This window comes from Candida jiufengensis (genome assembly GCF_024610255.1).
Source record: "Candida jiufengensis strain CBS 10846 chromosome Unknown scaffold6, whole genome shotgun sequence".
Classification (NCBI taxonomy): domain Eukaryota; kingdom Fungi; phylum Ascomycota; class Pichiomycetes; order Serinales; family Debaryomycetaceae; genus Lodderomyces; species Lodderomyces jiufengensis.
The window spans coordinates 249,916-275,449 of record NW_026261557.1 but is presented as its reverse complement, the minus strand read 5'-3'; the positions used below and the strand labels follow the sequence as shown (position 1 = coordinate 275,449).

Sequence of the window (25,534 nt, the reverse complement as noted above, 5' to 3'; positions counted from 1 at the left end):
TTTGCTAAAATTAGCTCTTATGGCCAAGTTGGTAAGGCACCTCACTAGTAAAATTTTCAACTCACTTGTTGTAATGAGGAGATCGTAGGTTCGAATCCTGCTGAGAGCATTATGATTTGATTTTATATGGTTTTTTTTTGTTATTTCCATAATTGATATTTCTTGCAAAATATAAAGATGGTATTAGATCTTTCAAATTTCTCTTGACTTCTTGCATGTAACCCTCTATCTACTCAGTATATGTTTTGATGAATTTTAAATCAACTCAATATCCAGCTTGGTGTGAAGAAAATGGTGCAACAATCTCGGTTGAGAATATCTTGACTATCTTCACAAAATTATCAACAAAATTTGGATTTCAAGATGATAACGTAAGAAATATATTTGATCTATTTATGACCCAACTAGATTCAAGATCAAGTAGAATGTCATGTTCAGAAGCTTTGAAAAGTTTACATTTAAATTATATAGGTGGATTAAATTCAAATTTTAGAAAATGGTATTTTGCAGCACAACTTGTATATGATGTGGAAGAAAATTGGACACCAAAATCTAAGACGAAAGTCAAAAAATTAAAATACAGTCTTGATGATTGGAATTCAAAATTTAAAGACTTTAAAGATGAGGATTATGTTCAACAGATAGCTCTCTATTTGCTAATATGGGGAGAAGCAAATAATATTAGATTTATGCCCGAGTGTTTATGTTTTATATTTCAATGTGCACTAGATTATAATGGACCAGATTTCAATAAATATTATTATTTAGACAAAATTATAACTCCAATTTATAAATTTTTAAGAGATCAACAATATTGCTTGATCGAAGATAAATGGTGTAGAAAAGAAATTGATCATTCTCAAACAATTGGTTATGATGATGTAAATCAACATTTTTGGAGTCCTCAAGGTTTATATAAATTGAAATTAGCTGATGGAAGTAAGTTATATCTGTTAAATAAACATGAACGGTATAAACATATTCACTCAATCGATTGGAAAAAATCAATGTCAAAAACATATAGAGAAAGAAGAACTTGGATTCATGTCTTTAATAATTTCAGTAGAATATGGATTATTCATGTTTCAGTGTTTTGGTACTTTATGTCATTTAATTCACCTTCATTATACACTCCAGATTACGAACCCGAAAAAGAATCGTTTTTACATATTAGATTAGCAATTGTTTCAGCAGGTGGAGTTATAGCCGCTTTAATTTCATTTTTTGCAGCCATTTCTGAATTTTTATTTATTAGAACAAATAATATTAAAAATTTATTAGTGTTTTTCCTACTAATTGCTATTAATTCAGGACCAATAATCTATGTTTTGGGGTTTGAACCATGGGATAGTTATTCTCATAGAGGTAATGTTATATCAGGTATAATGCTTACAGTATCAATTTTAACATTTTTCTATTTATCAATTATACCTCCTGGTAGCTTTAATCTGATTTTTTCAAATTCATTTCCAAAATTAAAATTAAGAAATAGATTATTTTCATTTTTACTTTGGATTGGAGTATTCATTGCAAAATTCTCAGAATCTTATTTCTTTTTGATTTTATCGTTAAAAGATCCTATTCAAATTTTATCAACTATTGTTTTAAATTGTGATGAAAGTCATTTCTTGTGTCAATTTCAACCAAAATTTACATTAATTTTATTTTATTTCAATGATTTGATCTTGTTCTTTTTAGATACCTATTTGTGGTACGTCATTTGCAATGTATTATTTTCAGTTGGATTATCTTTTTCACTAGGAGTTTCAATTTTCACCCCATGGAGGAATATATTTTCAAAATTACCTGATAGAATTTTGACCAAGATTTATTATGGTGATACTCAAAACTTAATTTTGGTGATTTCTCAGATATGGAATAGTATTATAATATCAATGTTTAGAGAACATGTATTATCAGTTGAGCAAGTAAGTAAATTAATATATCAGAAAGAAATTGATGATGATGTTGTAAAACCTCCCATGTTTTTTGTTAATGAAGATGATAATACTTTCAAGTTTCACTCAATGATAAGAATTGAAGAAGAATGGGAAAGAAGAATTACATTTTTTGCTCAGTCTTTATCAAGTCCCTTGCCAGAACCATTCCCAGTAGTTTCAATTCCAACTTTTACGGTATTAATCCCTCATTATTCAGAACAAATATTAATTGGATTAAAAGATTTAATCAAAGAACAGAATTTCTCAAAATTAAGTTTATTAGACTACTTGAAACAATTACATCCAAATGAGTGGAGATCATTTGTTCAAGATAGTAAAATGATTCATAATTTAGATAAGATTGAGGAAGAATTGAATGAAGATTTACCTTATTATTGTGTAGGTTTTAAAGATTCAACACCTGATAATATCTTAAGAACAAGGATATGGGCAGCTTTGAGGTGTCAAACTTTATATCGTACTGTATCTGGATTTATGAACTATGAAACAGCTTTAAAAATCTTGTATAGAAGTGAAAATATTGGGTTTGAAGTTGAAAATGATTTATTCATTGAAGAAGAATTACAAGAATTTGTCAATAGAAAATTCACCTTATTAGTGGCCATGCAAAATTTTCAAAACTTTTCAGTTGATTATGAAGAAGATGCAGAAGCCTTGTTCAGAAATTACCCCAATTTGAATGTTGCAATATTAGAAGAAGAAAATGGAATGTTTTATTCAACTTTATTGGATGTTTCTCAAACAGATGGTAAGGGGAATTATGACAAAAAGTTTAAAATTCGTCTATCTGGAAATCCAATACTAGGTGATGGGAAATCAGATAACCAAAATAATGCAATTATATATTATCGTGGTGAATATATTCAAGTAATTGATTCGAATCAAGATAATTATATTGAAGAATGTCTTAAAATAAAATCTTTACTTACTGAATTTGAGGAAGTTGAAATTGTTGATGATGAACATACATCAACTGTTGCTATTGTGGGAACTAGAGAATTTATATTTTCACAAAATATAGGAATTTTAGGTGATATAGCAGCAGGTAAAGAACAAACTTTTGGCACATTATTTGCAAGAACAATGGGTGAGATTGGATCAAAATTACATTATGGACATCCTGATTTCTTAAATGGGATTTTTATGACAACAAGAGGTGGGATATCAAAAGCTCAAAGAGGTTTACATTTAAATGAAGATATATATGCTGGTATAACGGCTACATGTAGAGGTGGTAGAATCAAACATTTTGATTATTATCAATGTGGCAAAGGTCGAGATTTGGGGTTCCAGTCAATTGTAAATTTCACTAAGAAAATTGGATCAGGTATGGGTGAACAACTAATATCAAGAGAATATTTTTATTTAGGTACTAAATTACCAATTGATAAATTTCTTTCATTTTATTATGCACATCCTGGATTTCATATTAATAATTTATCTATAATGTTGTCTGTTAAAATTTTTATGTTTCTAGTTATTAATTTAGGATCATTGAATTATAATACAGTTGAATGTGATGATACTGATGCTGCTGGATGTCATAACTTGAGACCGGTATTGAATTGGATAGATAGATTTGTTTTATCTGTTTTTGTGTGCTTTTTCATTTCATTCTTACCATTAATTATTCAAGAACTAATTGAAAAGGGAATTGTTAGATCAATTTTTAGAATAATCTTACATATTGTTTCATTGTCACCATTTTTTGAAGTATTTATATGTCAAGTTTATTCAAGAGCTTTGCGAGATAATTTTGTATTTGGAGAAGCTCAATATATTGCAACTGGTAGAGGATTTGCTATTTCTAGAGTATCATTTGCCACTTTATATTCAAGATATGCAAATTTATCAATTTATTATGGTGCAGAAATATTTTTGGTGATTTTATTTGGAGTCTTGACGGTGAAAAGATCAGCATTACTTTGGTTTGTAATTACGATCTTGTCATTAAGTCTAGCACCATTTTTCTTTAATCCACATCAGTTCAACTTTATTGACTTTTTTGTTGATCATAGGGATTTCATTAGGTGGTTATCAAGAGGTAATACAAAATATAAGGAATGTTCATGGATTCAGTTTTGTAAATCAGGTAGATCAAGATTAACTGGGGAGAAATACGAAGGTTATTTACTGGGTAGAAACACTACAGCAATAAATTTGTTACTAGGAGAAGTTGTAGTTCCAGCTATTAGTGTTTTTTTGTACTTGGTTCCATTTTTATTTTTACATTCACAAAATGATTTATTTGCATTACTGTTGGAAAATCCATTACTTAAATTAGCAATTGGTATTTTTGCTCCTTATGCAATGAATTTGGTGGTTTTGGCAATTATTTGGGTATTATCATTAACAATGGCACCTATATTTGGGTTATGTATTAAAAAGACACCAGCATTTTTTGCAGGAATGGCTCATTTCTTGTCAATTTTGTTTAATATCTTAATAATTGAAGTGATTTTTTTGTTGGAGAATTATAGCTTTATTCATTTAGTTGGAGCTTTACTAGTGATTTTTAGTTTTCATAGAGTACTTTCAAATTTTATTTTGATTACTTGTGTTTCAAGAGAAAGACAAGAAGAAGTTAATAAAGCTTGGTGGTCAGGAAAATGGTATAAAAGTGGATTGGGGGTACGAGTCATTACTCAAAATGTTAGGGAGTTAATCATTAAAATATTAGAGTTGAATAAATTTACATTTGATTTTATATTAAATCATTTATTATTATTTTTTATGTTTCCCATTTTATTCATACCTTATGTTGATTCATTACATACAAGTATGTTATTTTGGTTAAAACCAAGTAGAAGATTTTCATTTAGAATCTTAAATCAAAATCAAAGAAGAAAAAGAAATAGACAAGTTATAAAATATTTTTTATTATTCATTTTAATGTTTATAATTTGTTTATTATTAATTATAATTCCCCCTTTATTTAAAAATCAAATAATTTCAAAAATTTCACAAATAATCAAATGGTAGCATAATTTTAGTACTGATTGATTTTGTGTAAATTGATTTTAGAAATTTTGATTTTCCATTTTCTTTTTTGGTCACAATAATAACAAAGACATAACAAACATACAAGAGAACAACCATAACAATTATCTATGATATAACTAATTACAAATGACAAAAGCAGATCTACTACAGAAATTTACAGAAGATGAACTATTTGGTGATATAGAATGTATAGATTATAATACTTTAAAATTACAAAATCTAAATATAAATAATTCTCCACTGTTTCAATTATCAACAAATTCTCCGAAATCTCCAAAATCAAGTGGTAAAAGAATAACAAGAGATGGATTAAGTGAATATAGTGAAAATGATACTGATATAACCTCGGAAGTGTCTGATGAATTTGAAGGTTGGGATGAATGTTTCAATAAGAATCAAAGTATATATCAACAAATGAATCAAAGATTAATTGCAAGAAAAGTTGCTCAACAAAAGCAAGCTGAGAATGAATTGAAACAACAAAACCAAATTTACAACAAAAGAAGTCCCAACCAAACATTAAAAGTGCAAAAATTAACCAATGAAAACTTAACTTTACTAGATCAATTAGAAAATGAACAAACTATAGAAATATCAAGAGATGATAATGAATTATTTGAAGATGGATTTGAAGAAAAAAGTATACAAAAAATAACCAATTTACAATCAAAACAATCAATGCCAACGATGAGAAATTCGAATCACAACCTAAAGAATTTTAGTTCGTTCAATTTTAACAATAAGATCAAGAACAGATTAGATCGAATCCCATCATTTTATAATCCACCAGTAGAGAAAGATCAAGTATTACAAAAATTCAAAGAACCTAAAACCACAACTCATCATAATAAAAAGTTCAAAAATTACCGAACAGCTCAAATTGTAAATTCAAATTCAATGAAATTCAATAAAACTTTAAATAAATGGGAAGGAAACGATGAAGATCTAATAAGATTTGATAATAAACCATCATTAATAACGAAACGTGAAATAAATAATATTCCCCGTAAAAAGCAAGGCAATATGTTTTATGATGAAGAAAATTTAAAATGGATTAATTTAGAAGAAGAAGATGAAATATTAGATATTCCAGATTTAATTGAACCAAAATTACAATCTCCCATACGAGGGTTAAGTCAATATACTCAAAGAACATCTTCAACTGCTACTTTACCTAATGCTTTTGGTAATAATAGACTTTCACCTACAAGAACTACAAATCATAAATTGAACCAAAAATTAATTGAAAAATTTGTTAAAGAGGAACAAAAAATTGATAGAAAGATTAATCATTGGTTTATTGATTCTAATGAAATTAAAACAGATTATTATTGGGAAATAAGGAAAATGGTTATGGAAGAGTAAAAATAGTAAATATAATGATTTATGATTTAAATAAATGATACCCTTTTTTTTTCTAGAATTTTACGAATATTGTAAGTTATTATTACTATTATTAAAAAAAAATATTTTTCCACTCTTTAATATTTATACGTATATGTCTATTTAAATAATTTAAATTAAAATAAAACCAAAACCAATAACCATTGAAAATCCAATAGCTCCAATTTTAGTTAAAGTAGTTAAATCAATTGATAATGAACCACTTGAAGTTTTACCACCTGATGATGAACCACTTGATGAAGATGAAGAACCTCCTGAAGCTGATGATGATCCAGAACCACTTGAAGAACTTGATGAACCTGATGAACCACCATTTTGTTTACCACCACCATTAGTATCTGAAGCTTGTGAAGTATCAGTTCTAACTGAACCTTGAACAGTACCAGCACCTGATGGACCAGCTGATGATAAATAAGCAGAACATGAAGAAGCAGTAGAAGCACTCTTTAATGAGGCTGAACCACTAAATTTACATGCTGAACTATTTTCATTTTGATCTTTATAATAAAGATCTAAAACAAATGATAATTTTTCTTTTGCTGAACATGGAGAATAAGCACCATATTTACCAGTAGTACCATTTGAACCAATACCTGAACAATCAATTTTAGAACAAACATAACTATACATATCAGCATAATCTTCAGAATCAACAGAATCAGCAACAACACATTTTAATGAAGATTGCATACAATCACAAATATCTTTATCAGGAGTTGGTGGTAAATCAGTTGAAGCATTCCAAACATCAGTAGCAGTTGGACATGAAGTTACACCTGATTCAGTAGCACTTACTGCAGAAGCTTGAGCTGATGATGGACTAATTTTTTGAATTTCTGATTTATAATTATTATAATCACCTAAAGTTGAAACATCACCATTTGAATCAATTGAAACTAAACCATAATCATTTTCTTCTTGGAAATACATATATACAATACCACCTGACCATACATCAGTCATTTGATTACCAAATAATGTACCAACTTCTTGGAATTTTCTTGGTGATACTTCATTACAACCATATTCAGAGAAAAAAACTGGAATTCCTAAATTTTTATAATCATTTGTAGCAGTTTGATAACCTGATGATTGAAAAGTTGATGATCCACACCATTCATACATATTAATACCAAAGAAATCAGCTCTTTCATCTTCATCACCACATGCAAAATAATCAGCTAATGCAACTCTAATAGTAGAATCATCATTTGATGAATAACCAACTGGAATATTTCTATAATTTTTTGCCTTGATATAAGCTTTAGTATCTCTAATAGCAGCTTTAACATAAGCAGAAGCATCAGTATTTGTATCATCATTTGTAACTTCATTACCTGCAAAAAATCCCAAAATATTAGTATAATTATGAAATAAATCAACAACTGAAGTATATCTTTGAAATAAATCTAAAGTCCATTCAGGATTTTTTCTGTTAATTGATTCATCAGGTTGTGATAAATCAGCAATAACATAAATACCAGCATCCATTAAAGCTTCCATACATTCAGTATGATCTTCAGTAACATCTAAAGCATAAACTCTAATAACATTAGTATCAACAGCAGATAAATATGGAATATCTCTTTTACAAGTTTTTGGATCAGCTAATGGATCAACAAATGAATCACTTGAATTTAAATTATTTTGTTGATATGCAATACCTTTCATAAAAAATTGTGAACCATTATTTGAATAAAAAAATTTATTACCAACAATTTCAATTTCTGGTAAATCATCTGCTAAAACATAACTTGATAAAGCTAATATAGTTGTTGAAATTATTGATTTAAATAACATTTTTTCTTTAAATAAATAATTAATTAATTATTATTATTATATATAAAATGAATGTGTCAAATAAGTTAAAGTTGAAGTATTATAATACAAAATTATTTTCTTGTAATTAATTCTTAATTCTTGGAAATATAATAAAATAACTTGATTATTGTATAAATTGGCTAATGGCTAAAGGGTTTGATCTGTTTTAATTAATAGCCAAGAATTGAATGATCTATATATTAACGAAAGTTTAAGTTAAATCTATAATATTATTGAAAAAAAGATAGTGAAAAATTAATTTCTAAATTCAATTGAAAGAAGAAAAGGAAGAAGAAGAAGAAGAAAAGAAGAATATAAATCAAAAGAAGGAATTATAAAAAAATTTATATATAACTATTTGTTGAAATTGATACAAAATCAAATAAATAAATTTGTCGATTTAGAATAAAAAATTTTTCAATTTAATAAAAAAGGGAGAACTCAAATTTAAGAAACATTAAAACAAAAAAAAAGTAAACAAATAATAAACAAAATGATTTATTATTACACAATACACCAAGTATTAACTCGTATTACATTAATATAAGAAAGAGCTATAATTTGATTTAGACACTTAAAAAATATGAATTAATATGTTTGAAAAAGTAAGAATTGAATTTTAAAAATAGAAACTTGGTGGCTTATTCTAAATAAAAATTAGTCGGTTCATAATTTGATTTCTAAATTCGACCCGACGAGTTTTAATCTGCCTTGAATATTTTCCTCGAGTAAAATAAAATGTCTATTCTAAACGAAAAGGATGTCTCGGGAATATTGATCTGAAACATAAATATTAAAATAATAAAAGAGATATTATAATAATTAGATTAAATAAAACTTTATTTCTAATGACAAAAATACAATATTTTATGAAAAACTTGATAACAGTATTTGAACATTTACAGAATCTAGTTTCATTAACATGACTTAGAATAAAACGAAGACTGATTAGAATACAGATCAATCCAACTAAATTTAAAAGTCGTATTTAATGTTTTATATTTGCTATAATAAATTTTAGTATTTCAATGTTTCTAATTTATCTTAATTAAGTTAAATGAAAATAATAATTTATTATTTATTGACTAAGGTTATATACAGGATACAGACAATATAGGCTATGCTTTAAATTTAACTAATTTTTATTACAATGTCAAGTCTCATATTTCTTAATTTCATGACATTGAATTACTTTCATAATATTATATTTGATTCAACTTATCAACATAAATTTAACTCATAAATTCATATGCTTTCTTATATTGATTCATATGAAACATATTTCTCTAATCAATTTCAATTTCTAGATTATTAATGATTAAACCCCGAAATTAATGGATTAACCTAACTGCAATTAATTTAACCAATCTGGATTAATTAATAAATTATAGTATCAGGTACGCGAACTTATTACAGTAATAATACCGTGAAATCTAATGATTAATAAAAGGGATATATTTGATTGTTACGAGAAACAAAAATTTTATTGAATAAATGGAAAACCGTGTTAAATTCAGTACAAAGATAGTAGATCTTAAATTGTAAGGCGAGTACATTCTATAAACTACATCATATTACATTATAATCATTATTTTAAAACGATTTTTGACATATTATTCTTTATTTTATTTTTTTTAAATTGATTAAGACGTTTCTGTGATAATTTTTAATTTAATTCTGGATTTAAATGTATCACCTTAATAAATTTTGATTCGCGTGAGTTATATAATTGTTTGTCTTAAAAATATCTAGCATCGCCTTACTACATCTTCTGGGGTAAAATTTATATTCATATATTCGAATTATTCGTATTAGATTAGTTTAAGTCTAGAGTAAGAAAGCTAAATACTTACTTTAAACAAAAATTAGTACCTAACTACATACAGTAAATACTTGATTTTGATTTTTTTGTTCAAAACTTCTGCTAAGTAGACTTTTCGATAATTTACAAGTCAATTTAAAAGTCGATTTATTGCAAAAAGGTTTAATTTGCACAGCAATATCATTATGGAATAATCCTTCAACTAGGAAAGAAGAGGGGGACCTACATTTTCATTTCAACATATTGTAAATATTGTCGTTTAAAGTACACGGGTCGAGTTTCTGGACGTTCAATTTTCTTATACGCTTCTCCTACCTGTTGACTTGAAATACAGTTCAATGGTCGAAAAGTATTGAACTCTCTGTCAGTTCGTTGACTTTCATTTAGTTCAAATTGATGAAACGATGCAATAAATCAAGTTTTATTGTTAATACTTAAAGTTTAAATCTCGGAGATTTACACATATCTAAATTCATCTCCACATCCCCTCTTTTTAACTTAATTTTCTTAATTACTATTTACAAAGCGAAAAAAATAAAACTTCTAAAAAATATATCAAATTTTTTATTCATTGAGATAATTTTTTCCAACAATCAATTTCAATTGTTCTTCATAGAAATTCATTAATTAATATAGATCAATGGAGCAGCAAATTAAGAAGGACCAAGAATTATCACAAGAAAGTGAAGATATTGCATTTTTAGATGTTTATATTAGATTTAATGAAGATAATGAAAAAGATTATTGTTTTCAAATAAATACTAAAACTACTTTTAAAGACTTATATAAAATTTTCAATACCTTACCAATTTCATTAAGACCAAGTATATTTTATGAATCTAAACCAATTGGTTTTAAAAAATCGACTTCACCTGGTTATTTAACTGAAGATGGAAATTTTTTATTCGATGAAGAAGCCACCAAAATAACTTCATCAATTATACCACAAGAAGAACTTATAAATAATCATGTTTGGCCAGGTCAATTGATTTTACCAGTTTGGGAATTTAATTATTTTAGTTATTATTCTGTAATTTCTTTATTGTTAGTTTGGTTATATACTGATTTACCTGATTTTATAAGTCCTACTCCTGGAATATGTTTAACTAATCAATTTACTAAAGGATTGGCTTCTATTGCAACTAGTTTTGGATACCCAAATCTTTCAGATATTTTATTAAAAGATTTAAATGATGAAGTTAGTATTCCATTACAATGTATATTTTTCGCATTTCATTTAATTAAATGTTTTTTCATATTTGGATTTTTATATACTGGTGTTTTTAATCCAATTAAAATTTGGAGATTTGGTTCAAGTGTTAAATTAGATGTTTCAAAAGATGAATTAATTAAATTAGGTTGGACTGGAACTAAAAAAGCAACTATTGATGAATATAAAGATTATTATAGAGATTATAAAATTCAACAACATGGTGGAATGATACCTGCACATCAAGCTGGTTTATTTAAAACTATAAGACATTTAGGTATTGAATTAAAACAAGGTGAAGGTTATAATACAGAATTAACTAAATCTACAATGTTAACAACAATGAATGATTTAATTGAAGAAAGTGAAAAAAATCCAGAAACTTTTAAATTAAAATTAAATTATGAATGGTTTGCAGAATTAGGTTTAGTTTTTGCACAATTATCTGAAAATAAAGAAGGTAAAGAGTTACTGGATTTAATTAAACAATTTAGAAGATATGGATTATTAACAACTACTTCAAAAATTACAAAAATTATAAAAGAAAGAAAAGAAAGAGATATTGATTTATCTTTAGATCCTCCTGAAAAAGTTAATGAATTAACTGAATTATTAAAAGAAAATCCAGAAGATAAAGAACCAATTGTTGCTGATGTAAGTGTTGATGAAAAAATTGAGGAAGTTAAAGAATAAAGTTGTAACTAGAGTAATGATTTGATTTAATGTTAATAGATAATTAATGAAAAATGCTTTGTTTAGAGACAATTTTCGTAGCTGAATGTTTATTTTTAGTACTCATTTATATATATTCAAATGTTACAACTTAGCATTAAAATAATTAAGAACAAGTACCATAGAAAATCCACCAGCTCAGCCAGTATTTGAGAAGCGATTTTACCTAGTCAAGAATCTAATTAAAGCTAGTTTAGTTTGCAATAATTGGAATGATCAAGCACAACGTTAAGCAATTTGAAGAAGATACTCTTTTAAATCTTATCGTACCCTCAATTTGATTTAAGAAATTTGTAACCTCAATAAGGAACATTTTGTTTTTTAATACCCAATGATATATTCAAACTCTTGAATTTTATAATTGAGCACTAAAAATATGTATATTTCACAATAAAATCTTTGCTTTTAGGCAAAAATTAAATTGCAAAAAAATGAATGCAAGTAATTGGTATGATCAAATACAACACAAGTTATATGAACAATACGAAGATTTCTTCATACTACTTTGATTGTATTTAAAAACTTTGAAACCTCAATAATGAATCAAAATTCTGGTTTTTGATGATTACTTGGAGTATTCAAATATCCTAATTATAAGCATAGCGGGTTATATTGAAACATCCTCATCGGACCTAACATCACCCTGTTTCTTCGCACCCAAAAAAGATGTAGCTTAACGAATGAAACTAAACTAACCACAGCTCTTTTGAAAATAATACCCTTATCTTCAATGTCATAGCTATAATCAAAGTAGTTGGTATTCATTATTCTCACTAGACTGAAATAATTGTGATCCTATTAAATAGAAGGTTATTAGTATTGGTGATTTTTTCTTGATGACTTTTGCTGATAATTTATTGTTATAAAGAAACCTACTCTTATTTGTGATTCATTGAATTCAAAATGACTGAAACATTCCAACAAAAACGAAAAGCGGACCAAATCGGGGAATTTACCAGAACTTTCGCAAAAAAATGCCCTAGAACATAATATAACATGACTATTGACCCTAAATTAATCCATAATAATTTATCTTTATATGCTGGTGTTGGAAAAGAAAATAATTGTGCTGCAAAATCAAACAAAGTCCAAAATTTAAACACGTGCTGCATTGTCACAAATGTATTACATTATTGAACTAATTTGTGACATTCGTTACCACAAAATTTTTATCTTATTGTTTTTATATATAATTTTTATTAATTTTTGAAGTATATAAATATTCCCCTATAGTTTTTATATTTTTAGAAAGTAAAAATTGATAATTTTATCTTATCGAGAATCTACTATATTTAAGATATTTGAATATCTACTAAATTCTTTCACTCAAGACCGATCATCATGACAGTACAGAATGTTTATAAGACGAGTGAACAAATTGTATTAGAAAATTCTCGTTCCGACATTTGAATTTACGTAGTTCGATGCGACCTAGATTTGAGGAAAAGTCTCAGATTTACGTCGAACTTGTCACTAACTTAAGACGAATAAATTACCGTGTGACAATACGTGACATTTATATTTCTCTTTCAGAGTCATGTTATGAAATTCGACGCATAGGCGAGAATTACACGACATACATATAAAACATTACTTAAATATTGACAAAAGATCCAAGTGAAGGTTACAATACATAGGTTTTACTAGTTAATTTGATAAGGTATGATCATTAACAAGTATTTTACCAATTATATTACCTTTTGATACCATAGAATTAGGAATTCTACATTTCTCTATTTACAATTTTATATAGAATAAATGTTGATTTGAGGAAAAAAATAAAGACTCCTCATATCATTTACCGTTGACTAATTAACTAACATGACTAAGTTTTTGAGCCTTAATAATTTGGTATTTGTATCCTAACTTACAAAATTTAATGACAGCTACTAGTTCCGCTACTCAACGATATATTCAAAATCTCGTACAGTATCCGAACATTACATTTGAGCCTTTAATTGTAAATAGTTTTTACAACAAAATCTTGCTAAGGACAAATCTAAATACAATGCTAAAAATAGGACTGATCAAATAAAAAGTCAACCGATTTGCGAAAGATACTCTTTTAAATCTTAACATACCACTCAATTTAATTTTGAAGACTCGAAACTTTACTGATGAACATTTTGGTTTTTAATACTCAATGATATATTCAACCTTTTGAATTTTATAATGGAGCACTAAAATAAGTGAGTCTCACAATAAAGTCTTTGCTTGTTGGGCAAAAATTAAATTGCAAAAAACGAATGCGAATAATTGGTATGATCAAACACAATGCAAGTCATATGAATTATTCAAAAATCTCTTCATACTACTTTGATTGTATTTGAAAACTTTAAGACCTCAATAATGAATCAAAAATATTGGTTTTTTGATTATTACTTGGAGTAATTAAATATTTTAATTATAAGCATAGCTAATTATATTGAACATATCCTCATTGTCACCCCGTTCCTTCGTACCAAAAAAAGACGGGACTTGGAGAATGTGTATTGACTATAGACAGTTAAATCAAATAACACTTGTTTTGGAATCCATACCACTATGAAAAAAAAATAAGAAATTACTTTTACATAAAGTTTATAATTCTCTGTCAGTGTTACATTATGAGGTACGACGAGTTGGTGAGAGTTACACGACATAAATGAAGACTATTGAAATCACATACTATTAACTACTTAGTCATTTTGATTAAGAATTTGAGCACAACTATGATAACATTAGTGGCTTAAAGAATTGACAGCTGCTAATTCTACTACTCAACAATATATTCAAAATCCAGTAGGCAAAACAAATTTGTAAAAACAAAGCTAGAAGTAGGTATGATCAAATACAAAATTAAACGATTCGCGAAAAATACTCTTATAAATCTTATAGCACCACTCAATTTGATTTGAAAATTTCGTAACCTTTATAATGAAAATTTTATTTTTTAATACCCAATGATATATTCAACCTCTTGAATTTTATAATTGAGCACTAAAAATAAGTAAAATTTCACAATAAATTTTTGCTTGTTAGCAAAAATCAAATTGCAAAAACGAATGCTAGTAATTCGTATGATCGAACACAATGCAAGTCATATGAACCATTCAAAAATCTCTTCATACTACTTTGATTGTATTTGAAAACTTTAAACCTCAACAATGAAACAAAAATTTTAATTCTTTGATTATTGCTTGGAGTATTTAAATATCCTAAATATAAGCATAGCTGGTTATATTCAACCTATCCTTATCAAAACTAGACTTCTCCCTGCTTATCAGTTCCTAAAGCTGATGTAAGAAAGACTTTGTATAGATTACCGGAAATTAATATAAATAACACTTGTTTTGAATATGATACCCTTATGATTTAAAAAAAATCGCTTATACTCAACTGGCCTGGCCCATCAATGATAAAGAACTCTATGGTCGTTTTAAGGCTTTGGGTATTTTCAACTATTATATTACATCCAAAATAACTGTCCAAACAGATCACCTAAATTTACTTAGTAACATTTATATATTCTCTATCTGTTTTAGGTTATAAAATTTGACGTATAGGTGAGAACTACACGACGCACAAGTAAAAGTTTGTTAACAGCATTAGCAATAGACCCAACAAAATTAGTAGAACTTAATTGAACAACATTAATTGAGCCGGTTCTAGATAAATTTGTGACTAAAAAAGGTGGACCATTAGTAACAAATAATACTATCGACTGTTTAAGCGATTTAGTTTTTGAGCTTAATTGATTTAATATTAGTAGCTCACAAATTTTACTAAAAGCTAGTATATCTACTACTCAACCATATATTCAAAATATCGTAGAGTACCATAGAGCATTAAAAAATAAGTAGTATTTACAGCAAATCTTTCTAAGGGCAAAACAACTTTCTAAGAACAATGCTAAAAATAGGAATAATCAAATACAAAAATAAATGACTTGTCTTTATAATCTTATCATTCCACTCACTTTGATTTTGAAGACTCGTAACTTTAATAATGAACATTTCGTTTTTAATACCCAATGATATATTCAAACTCTTGAATTTTATAATTGAGCACTAAAAATAAGTAAAATTTTACAACAAAATCTTTGCTTGTTTGGCAAAAATTAAATTGCAAAAAAACGAACGCAAATAATTGGTATGATTAAAAACAATACAAGTCATATGAATCATTCAAAAATTTCTTCATACTACTTTGATTGGATTTTAAAATTTTAAAACCTCAATAAATGAATCAGAAATATTGGTTTTTTGATTATTATTTGAAGTATTTAAGTATCCCAATTAAAAGCATAGCTGGTTATATTGAACCTATACTTATCAAAACTAGACTTGTCCATGCTTTTTCGTTCCTAAAAGTGACGGTCCTTAAAGATTTGTATAGATTACCGAAATCAAAGTAAATACAATTGTTTTGGAAATAATAAAACGATCCATTCACACTTGTTAAAACAGAATTTGTACCACCCATTAGAATTAGACTTACGCACCACACACCATGGAGACAAAAAGATTTACCATTAAACAGCACTTAAGAACAAAAATAATCGAAATGTTCAATACCATGTTAGAAAACAATCAACTAGTGGCTTGAAAAAAAAAAATTCTTATACGTAACATTTATATTTCTCTTTCAGAGTCAGATTATGAAATTCGACGCATAGGAATTACACGACATACAAGAAGACTATTAATATCATATATTTTCGATACCATGAGGTTAGGTATCCTACATTTCTCTATGTATAATTTTATATTTTGAATAAATGTTGATTTTAGGAAAAAAAATATCATATACTTACTATCAACTACTAACCCTAATGATTAAGCTTTTGAGCATTATTAGTTTTATATTTCGTATACTGACTTACAAATTTTAGTGAATTCTACTAATTCCACTACTCAACAATATATTCAAAATCCCGTAGAATACTGTATTTGAACTTTACAATTGAGCATTGAAAAATAAGTAGTCTTTACAACAAAATCTTGCAACAAGGGCAAAACGTATTCGTAAAAACATTGCTAGAAATTGGTATGATCAAATGCAAAATCACATAATACGTAGAAGTTCTTGAGCTTTTTGTTGTATCAATATGATCAATTTGAAAATGTTTAAACCTTAATAATGTGATCAAACAAGTTGAAATCTGATCATTACTTGAGGAAAAAACTAATCCAATTAATAGCCAAAAGTGACACATTATAAAATACATGAACACTGCAACTGAGTGATTTCGAAATCCTAGGAGATCATTGCATACATATATACATGTGTAAAAGCTGCTTGAAATTTATAGTGATTCTAAAAATATTGATTTTGTATCACGTTATCATACCCTATTGCTTTACCGTAGCTGCTTCTACCATCTGCAGATTTAAATGGTTGCTCAACACATGTTGTTAGTGATCGTAGCTTATTTGATATCATTCAAAAGGGATGGAAGCGGTGAAATTCTTTTGGTTCAATAATAAGCTTTTTCAAAATTTTCGAATACAAGTCACACTAGACGCGTAAATACAAAAAAAAGCTTATTCCACACATAAAGTGTTTATGCGACTTTTAAAGTGTTTGAACAATCTGAAGTAGATAGCCAATTTGAAGAGATCAAATAAGATGATGATCAGGATATGCCAGAGCAATTTGGAAGGTGTGTTGATGATTGTAAGTCAACAGATTTAAGAGTTTTTATTTAACAAATTGAAATATTTATTCTGTCTCATATTCATGTTGTTTCACCATTTCATTATCACATATAGTGTATTTACTGGTCTAAAGTTTGAATAAAATTTAACAATGTGGATTAAACAATAGCTTAAGAACTAAATTCAGTGAATTTAAAAAATAATAATAATATAAAATTTAATTTAATCTGCTATGGAAGTGCATCACAAAGCTTATTATAATATTTGCGTTCATATGCAAGTTCATAGGGAGTCAATTTGTTCCAAATTTTCTTTCTTTCTTTAAAAATTGCTTTAATGTGATCAATAATATCTTCTTGTTCCTTTTCAGCTTTTGCTAAAGCGTATTGCGCCCATAAAATTTCATAAGTGAAGTCAGTATCATCACAATCACTTTCATCTGCTTTTTGCAATTTTGAATCAGTGTCACTTTTCTCAAATATATCAGTAAGGGTTTGTGATTCGTTCAATTCCTGGTATCGATTTTTAAAATTAATAGTTTGCCTTGCCAGCTCATTTGCAGGTCTTGATGTTGAGTCTTTTGTCGATTTTTCAACGATACTTGCAATTAATTCCTTCATTCCGAAAATATTATCCTTTATGGTAAACAATCTGATTGTAGTTTCACCTAGTGTTTTCATAAAATGTCGAGTGTCAAAAAATCGTTTCGCTTTAACTTTCTTCTCCTCTTTGTACTGAAGAGCCTTCAATTTACTCTCATCAAACTTTGATAGGGATTCAGGAAGATTATGAAAAAACATAGCCTCTGAATTTTTCAGTGAAGATTTGGTACTTTTACGCTTTCTTGTCTTTTTGGTGGTTCTTGCTGCATCCATTCTGATCTGGTTGATTTGATGTTTTGATAGTGGAAAAAAACTTATAGAGATCAAATGAAATAAATAATAAAATTTTTCGACGTGTCGAGGTTAGATTTTGGCAAAAGTTGGTATTTGGGATAAAATTGATTTAGATGATCCAAAAATATTTAGACAACAAATTGCAGGTATTTATATGATTCATCAAGAGTAGTTCTAGTATCTTTAATTAATTAATGCAAAGTAAGCTTGAATAAAGACTTTTTAAAGTGTTCTCTATTGTACTAAAACTTCAAAGTTGTAGAGTATTAGGGATCCAAAGATTAAAGAACCTAAAATTAAGAAACAATTGCAGCCATTTAAAAACAAAAAACAGTAACCAAAAAATAGCACAAAATCAAATCGGACTTTCAAACTTTTATGTAAAATAAATTTCACGTAATTTAAAACACCTGAATAACTTTCAATGATTAAGTACTTAATTACTAATATCACTACACAACAAATATCAAATCTTATAAATCAATTACACATTGAAGATGAGATAATAACAGTAATAAGCAACAATAGACCAGATCAATTATTATTACACCTACAAAATGCAGATTTATCTAAAATAAATTATGAATATATGATAAACGTAAATGAAATACTAAATTATAAAATTACATCACGTATACTAATAATTGAGAATTTAAATAAATTTTTTAATATTAGCTCAAATATTTTAATTGGTGACAATAAATTGAATCAAGCAATTGTTGAAATATTTAAAAAATTTAGAGATTTATCTATTGATGGCACTGAAAGTTCTACAAATGTGGTGAGTCAAGATAATGATAATGATGATGAAAATACCACAAATGACAATCATACTACCAATATTAATGATAATGATGATAACGAAAGACTCAATAATCAATCCACTGGCTCAATTGATAAAGAACTTGAAGTTTATATTGTCGATAATAAGAAGCTTAAATTTATAGAAATAATGAGTGATGAGGTATTGACGAATTGAATCCCCTTCATAATTGCCTCAAATGAAGATACCAAAAATCAAAATTGTCACTATTTGAGATAACCACTGATAAAATAATAAGATTTTCAAGATAAATGCCACTCAAAGTCCTGGATAACTTCACCAAATGAAGTAATGGCAATGAATTGATGTATGTAACCAAAATATTATAATCTGTTTGCAGAATTAAACCTGTTGCATCTTCACTATCTTATTGATCTTCATAAGCTTTGCTTTTAAAGAAAAAAAAAGAAATGTAGCACTCCAATATTGTTTTCTCCCTTTTTCAAAAATGTTCTATGTAAGATCGTCGTATTTAAAATGTCCTTTATAAGATTCTTTACTTCATGTGTGAAAAATAATTCCGTTATTCTTTCATGAATCTATATTGCTATGCAAAAAAAAGTATCAATTACGAATAATTCTATATAGTTATGATATTGATTATTCCGAAGATCCACTAATGATTGTGGGCTTGACGGATAATTTCTAATAATAGAACGTTTTGTTGATGATTACCCGTAAGCTAGAAACCACAACCAACGATGAAAGTTCGTAAACTGGTATTCATGTACTTTTGAAATTATCAAATTAAGGCGTAATGATCATAATCGTTTATGATCTTTGCACCACAATGGGTTTGATAAACATTGTAAAACAGATCGCTCTTTTTGGAAGTCGATAAATTGAAAACATAATATTACAAAATTTTCCGAAATCAAAAAGAACCAATAAAGTATGTTGCAACGAGATTTGTGTTCACAAGAAAACAAAGAAAATGTGAGATACGAAATGTAAGTGAACATTTTTTTTTGCGTAAACTTATCTCGATATCATTTGCTCTTGTTTTTCAATAATTAAGCGAAAAGACTATGCGTATTGTAAGGTCAAATTTTATATTCATACGAGAGAATACAGGTTTACGCGGTGAGCATATTGTTTGATTGTTACATTTGAATACGATCTTTAATAAGCTACCATTGATTTTGAACTTATAATTGAAGCAGATCTTAAATGATAAATATATTTAAAATGCCTTTCAAATTATTGATATGTTTACGAACTTACAAAAACAATATTGTTGCTTTTATTCTTTAACGAATCAAGTCAATGGATCGTGAAAATGACTTGAAACTTCACATGTTAATGTTCTATAATCACAATTAAAAAAGTTTAAATAAATTTAAATGTAAGGAACTGAACAGATACGAATGAAATTAAAAATAGTAAGGCTGGAACTATAACTAATAATCGATAATAATCTACTAAACTACTAATTAAATCTGAACTTCAATAATAAGGAATTTAAGGTTTTTTTTGTCTTACATTTTCAAGACTATTAATTTGAAGAAAGATCTACCTAAATTAAAATTAAAAAGATCTACAGTTTATGAAATTGTTTAAATATAATACAGATTTGTTACACTAAATTCCCAAATCACACCTATGATTATAATTGTAATCAGAAAGAACTATAATACAACTGAAAATTGAACGGAATTTAGTACGAAAAACATATAATTACTAGATTTTTCAAATATCTAAACAAAAGTTATTTAATCCATTTTGCAGAGAAGATAAAGTTATCAGAGTTAAAAGGGGAATTTAAGGCAATTTTAGGAAAATTATAATCAAATAATAATTTAGTCAATGATTTATCATTAAGTTTGATCTTTGTAAGAGATTCATGTTATTATCAAATGAAATTTTCAATCTCACTTTAATAATTTATTATCGACTGTTCCAATAATTTGTTAGCTGTTGTAAAGTAATAAAATGAATTATGTTTCGTATTAAAATTAATTGAATTAGGGCGGGTGAGGGAGAGAGTGTATATAAAATCTATTGAACCCCATATTAAAACAATAATAAGATTAACCCCACCCTATTGATTGTACTTGATTGTACTGTATATAATAAGCAACAATAAAAAAATTATAAATTAAAATTAATCTGGAGAAAAATTTAGATTAAAAATTAATAAAGAAATTTAATAAATTATGCATAATTTTAATTTATATCTAATAATTAAATTTTGATAAAAAAAAAACAACGTTATATTTTCAAAATTTTTCTAATTTTATTCATTCATCTTTTTATTATCATCAACAACTTTTGATAATCTTTTAATATAAATAATAGATCATTTTCCTATTTGATAATTTTAATGATTTATAAACTTTATTCATAGAAGAAATAATAATTTTTTTCTTATCGCTTTGCATTATCATACCTTTCAATTCAACAAATTTTCTTTTCAATTATATTTGGGCAACATTAATTAACTATATCATCAATTAAAATAATATCAAGAAACAATGTCACTTATCGACGAATCAATCAACACACCTATAATTTTATCACCATGTGAATCATGTGTAACATTACAAAGTTTTAGACCACATCAACAATTTAATGAACAATTTTTTAATAATTATTTATTAACAAGATTAAGTACTGAAAATATTAATCACAGCATCACTGACTCGATTAATGAAGAAACAACTAATGAAGATATTGAAATAATAATCATATATGATCATCATGATATAAATATAAAATTAAGTTCAATATTATCATTAATTAATACTCATTCAACAAATCAAATAACATATGAAGATTTAAATGTTAATCATATTTTCCTTTATTTATTTTATAATCAACAAATTTTATTTAATTCATTATCAATATTAATAAATCAATTCACTTTAATTCATTTAGGTAAATCTTTTGAATTTAAATTTAATAATACATCTTTAAAATCAACTGCATCAGCACAAGTTCAAGAAAATTTAATAACTAATCTTAAAATCAAAAGATTTCCAAAATTATTATTGAATATAAGACAAATCCATTATTATAATATGAATTTTAATATAAATAATAATTTGTTCCATTTTAATTTTCATCAATCAAATAGTAATAGTATACATCAAGAATTAACTGAAGTTGAAATTATAAAATTTATAACAAGATCAATAAATTTTAAGGATAAATCAACTGGTCAAGTTACTTATATTGAACACATTAGATCAAAACTAAAAAGAAATAATACTGCTAATTCAACTAATTCAAATAATTCAACTAATTCGAATAATTCAACTAATTCAAATAATTCTGCTATATCCAACAATTCGCAATTTTCAATAAATACAAATTCATTAAACCCAAATAGATCAAATATAACAACTATTGACTCAAATGAAAATAACACCAATACTAATAAATTTATAAAAAGAAGAAAATTAAAAAACAAAGTAATTAATTGTTTTAAAATATTACTAAAATACAATTAATTTGTGAATTCATTTGTTTTGTTTATTCAATAGAATTTTGGTCTACAATTCTTAGAAGTCGTTTATAGATTCATTTCGTTCAAGTTATTGTACAATAGATACCGTGCATTTACCATTATTTCAAACTTTTCTATTAATTAACGTAAAAGCTCTATACCTTGACTTACAAATAATAATGTTTCAATGATGAGTAAGACAAGATTAAATTTCTTGTGGATCAAATTGAATCGCAAAACATTATCAGAATATAAAGAAAATCAGATTCCTCGGCTTAAGATATTGTTCTAATTATAATATCAAAATATTATAGTTGATGGTTTAATATCAAGAAAATTTGATATATTTTGAAAAATTTGAAAAATTTTAAATTTTTGTTAAAATAGTAATTAATTTGAGTTGCCTAATTTATAAACAAAAGATTTGACCAAGATCAACTTATCAAATAATAATTCATCATAAATTAGTAATTGAACTCATTGGGATTTGTTTGTATAACACTATATGCCAATCTCAAGAATTTTCCATCAATAATAATTTTACTTCATCCGTGGCTGATCTATCTCAGAAGCTATATCATTATGTGAAAGTGTTCGCTAGACTATTTTCACCAACTTCAAGTAATTTTCTATTCTAGTTTATTAGGGATAATCCGCTATCTTGCCATCATACTTATGTTATTTCAAGTAATATACATAACTATGCTATTTCAATTGCAATGAAGTTTGAAAAGTTAAAAGTCTTCACTATTGCCATTTATTGGCCCTAAAATACAACATCTTTCCTCTACCCCCTTTTTCTATTTAAAATATAATAATACCCCTTAAATATTTTATCACACCAAAAATATTAATAAAATAAAAATAATAAAAATAAAAAAAAATAAATTATTATCAAAATTTCTCAATGATCTGATTAAAAGAATCACCTTATTTAAATAACAATAAAAAAATAAAAAAATTTTCAGTTACTGATTTTGTCATGTTTTTTGAGGTACCATCATTAATTTATGACATCCAGATGCTTATCTTAATATATACTTTCTACTTTTACTCGAGCATTATAATAATGCATTTAAATTTTGTTTCTTTGGATAAAAAAAAGTGAAAAAACCAAGAATCAACATAACACAAAATTGAAAATTTATTCTATTATTGCATCGTAAATAAAATATTTAAGAGTTATAGTACAAAACTAAAATTGATGAAAAAGTCCGATAGAAATTGAATAGAGAGTTAATAATAATTGAATTACCATTCAGAATATAGTACATGAAAACTAGCATTCTTAATTTTATACTTGGTTAGTAAAATAGTTAAAGTTTGCAATAGAAGCATTGAAAGATACTTGATAGATAAGGAATTAAGTCCGATGAAGTGAAAAGAAATTGCTTATTTATTATAACTGTCTTGGGTATTTCTTTTTTGAACTATTATTTTTTCATAAATCATTTATTGTCAAAAGTCTAGATTAAATATGATTTCTTTTTTTGATGATTCACGTCAATGTTGATTATTTAAAAAAGAATTATGATATAAGGGTAACAATGTATCGTGATGTATTATGTTTTGATATACTCGGGAGTAAAATTTTCAATCTAAAAGGAGTGTTTGAGAAATTTACATAACATAAATATAATAAATTTTAAAGAAAAATTGGAAAGATCGGATATAAATTTCGTTTTTTTCAAATTAGAAAATCCAAGTATAATTTATAATAAAATTATTTGGTTTTAATAAGTACATAAAATTCTAAATCGATGGACCTAAAATAGTTGGTCCAAACTTTACAAAGGTTAGAAAGAAAAAAAAAAAAAGAAATTGGAATGGCCATACTTTTTTTGTGATTTAATCAAAATTTATGTAATCAACTTTTTTTGATAAGGAAATTTCGACATTCAAATGCATAAATAGTTTAGCATCTTGTAAAATAAATTGACATATGTAAATTTTATTAATCCCTGAGTTTAAAGGACTTGATTAGAATATTTCGTAGGTTGTGTAAAAGAATTTTTTTCTCTCAAGGTGGGGAAGAAAATGATGATTATTGGTGGAAAATAAAATAATACGTACCGTCATAATAAATTGTTTCAACTTATACCAAAAAGATAATATTCTGACAATTTGTTGAAATTTATAAAATTAAAGAAATGAATAGAATAGTTCAAAATAAACGTACGTATTTCAATTTTAATCAAGAAATAAAGTTTTCAATAGATCTCTCCTAAATGAAGTTTGTGTATTGATCTAGTTTTTTAATAAGCTTTTTTAAATGATAATTAATTGTTTTATAGATTTTAATACACAAATAAAATGAATATAATAGTTACAAAATAATTATTTAATTGGATAGAAATTGAATATTAAATCCAATTTATATATCTTAATAATAATATATCAACTCATTAAAATTATAAAGTAATGATATGTATAATATATAATAATGTATAGAACATTCAAAACTTCATTAGATTTATATGATATTATTACTAATAGAATAACTTCTTAATCATGAATTAACAAGTTAATAAGATAATTTATGATATATTATTAATAATATTTCACGTATTAATTGATAGAATATAATCTTTTTCAGACTGATAAGAAACTATTTTCTCTCAAAATTACTTCCTCTTTGTACATTATTAAATAATAATAATTTTATATTTATTATATAATAATAATATTTACGTACGTTTGCTATTTTATTTATTATTATTATACTAATATAAAATTATCATCTTAATATTATTATAATAACAGTACTAGTAATAA

At 26.0% G+C, this 25,534-nt stretch overlaps 6 protein-coding genes across 6 annotated transcripts; 4 read left to right on the top strand and 2 right to left on the bottom strand. All coding sequences in view use genetic code 12, as the record gives it.

Moving 5' to 3' along the window:
- Positions 1-248: 248 nt before the first annotated feature.
- BFA1 (Bfa1p) lies at positions 249-6,329 on the top strand (the record flags this gene model as incomplete). Its single annotated transcript, XM_051761550.1, has 2 exons — positions 249-4,740; positions 5,104-6,329. The coding sequence occupies 2 exons, from the start codon at positions 249-251 to the stop codon at positions 6,327-6,329; spliced, it is 5,718 nt and encodes a 1,905-aa protein (XP_051621602.1).
- A 150-nt stretch (positions 6,330-6,479) lies between these two features.
- PHR2 (1,3-beta-glucanosyltransferase) lies at positions 6,480-8,168 on the bottom strand (the record flags this gene model as incomplete). Its single annotated transcript, XM_051761549.1, has 1 exon — positions 6,480-8,168. One exon carries the CDS (start codon positions 8,166-8,168, stop codon positions 6,480-6,482), a length of 1,689 nt encoding a protein of 562 aa, XP_051621601.1.
- Positions 8,169-10,651: 2,483 nt separating this feature from the next.
- On the top strand, positions 10,652-11,914 carry KGF54_001204 (uncharacterized protein; the record flags this gene model as incomplete). Its single annotated transcript, XM_051761548.1, has 1 exon — positions 10,652-11,914. One exon carries the CDS (start codon positions 10,652-10,654, stop codon positions 11,912-11,914), a length of 1,263 nt encoding a protein of 420 aa, XP_051621600.1.
- A 5,908-nt stretch (positions 11,915-17,822) lies between these two features.
- On the bottom strand, positions 17,823-18,467 carry KGF54_001203 (uncharacterized protein; the record flags this gene model as incomplete). Its single annotated transcript, XM_051761547.1, has 1 exon — positions 17,823-18,467. The coding sequence occupies one exon, from the start codon at positions 18,465-18,467 to the stop codon at positions 17,823-17,825; it is 645 nt and encodes a 214-aa protein (XP_051621599.1).
- A 445-nt stretch (positions 18,468-18,912) lies between these two features.
- On the top strand, positions 18,913-19,467 carry KGF54_001202 (uncharacterized protein; the record flags this gene model as incomplete). The annotated part of the gene is made up of 1 exon (XM_051761546.1): positions 18,913-19,467. One exon carries the CDS (start codon positions 18,913-18,915, stop codon positions 19,465-19,467), a length of 555 nt encoding a protein of 184 aa, XP_051621598.1.
- A 2,318-nt stretch (positions 19,468-21,785) lies between these two features.
- KGF54_001201 (uncharacterized protein) lies at positions 21,786-22,763 on the top strand (the record flags this gene model as incomplete). The annotated part of the gene is made up of 1 exon (XM_051761545.1): positions 21,786-22,763. The coding sequence occupies one exon, from the start codon at positions 21,786-21,788 to the stop codon at positions 22,761-22,763; it is 978 nt and encodes a 325-aa protein (XP_051621597.1).
- Between the last annotated feature and the right edge of the window lie 2,771 nt (positions 22,764-25,534).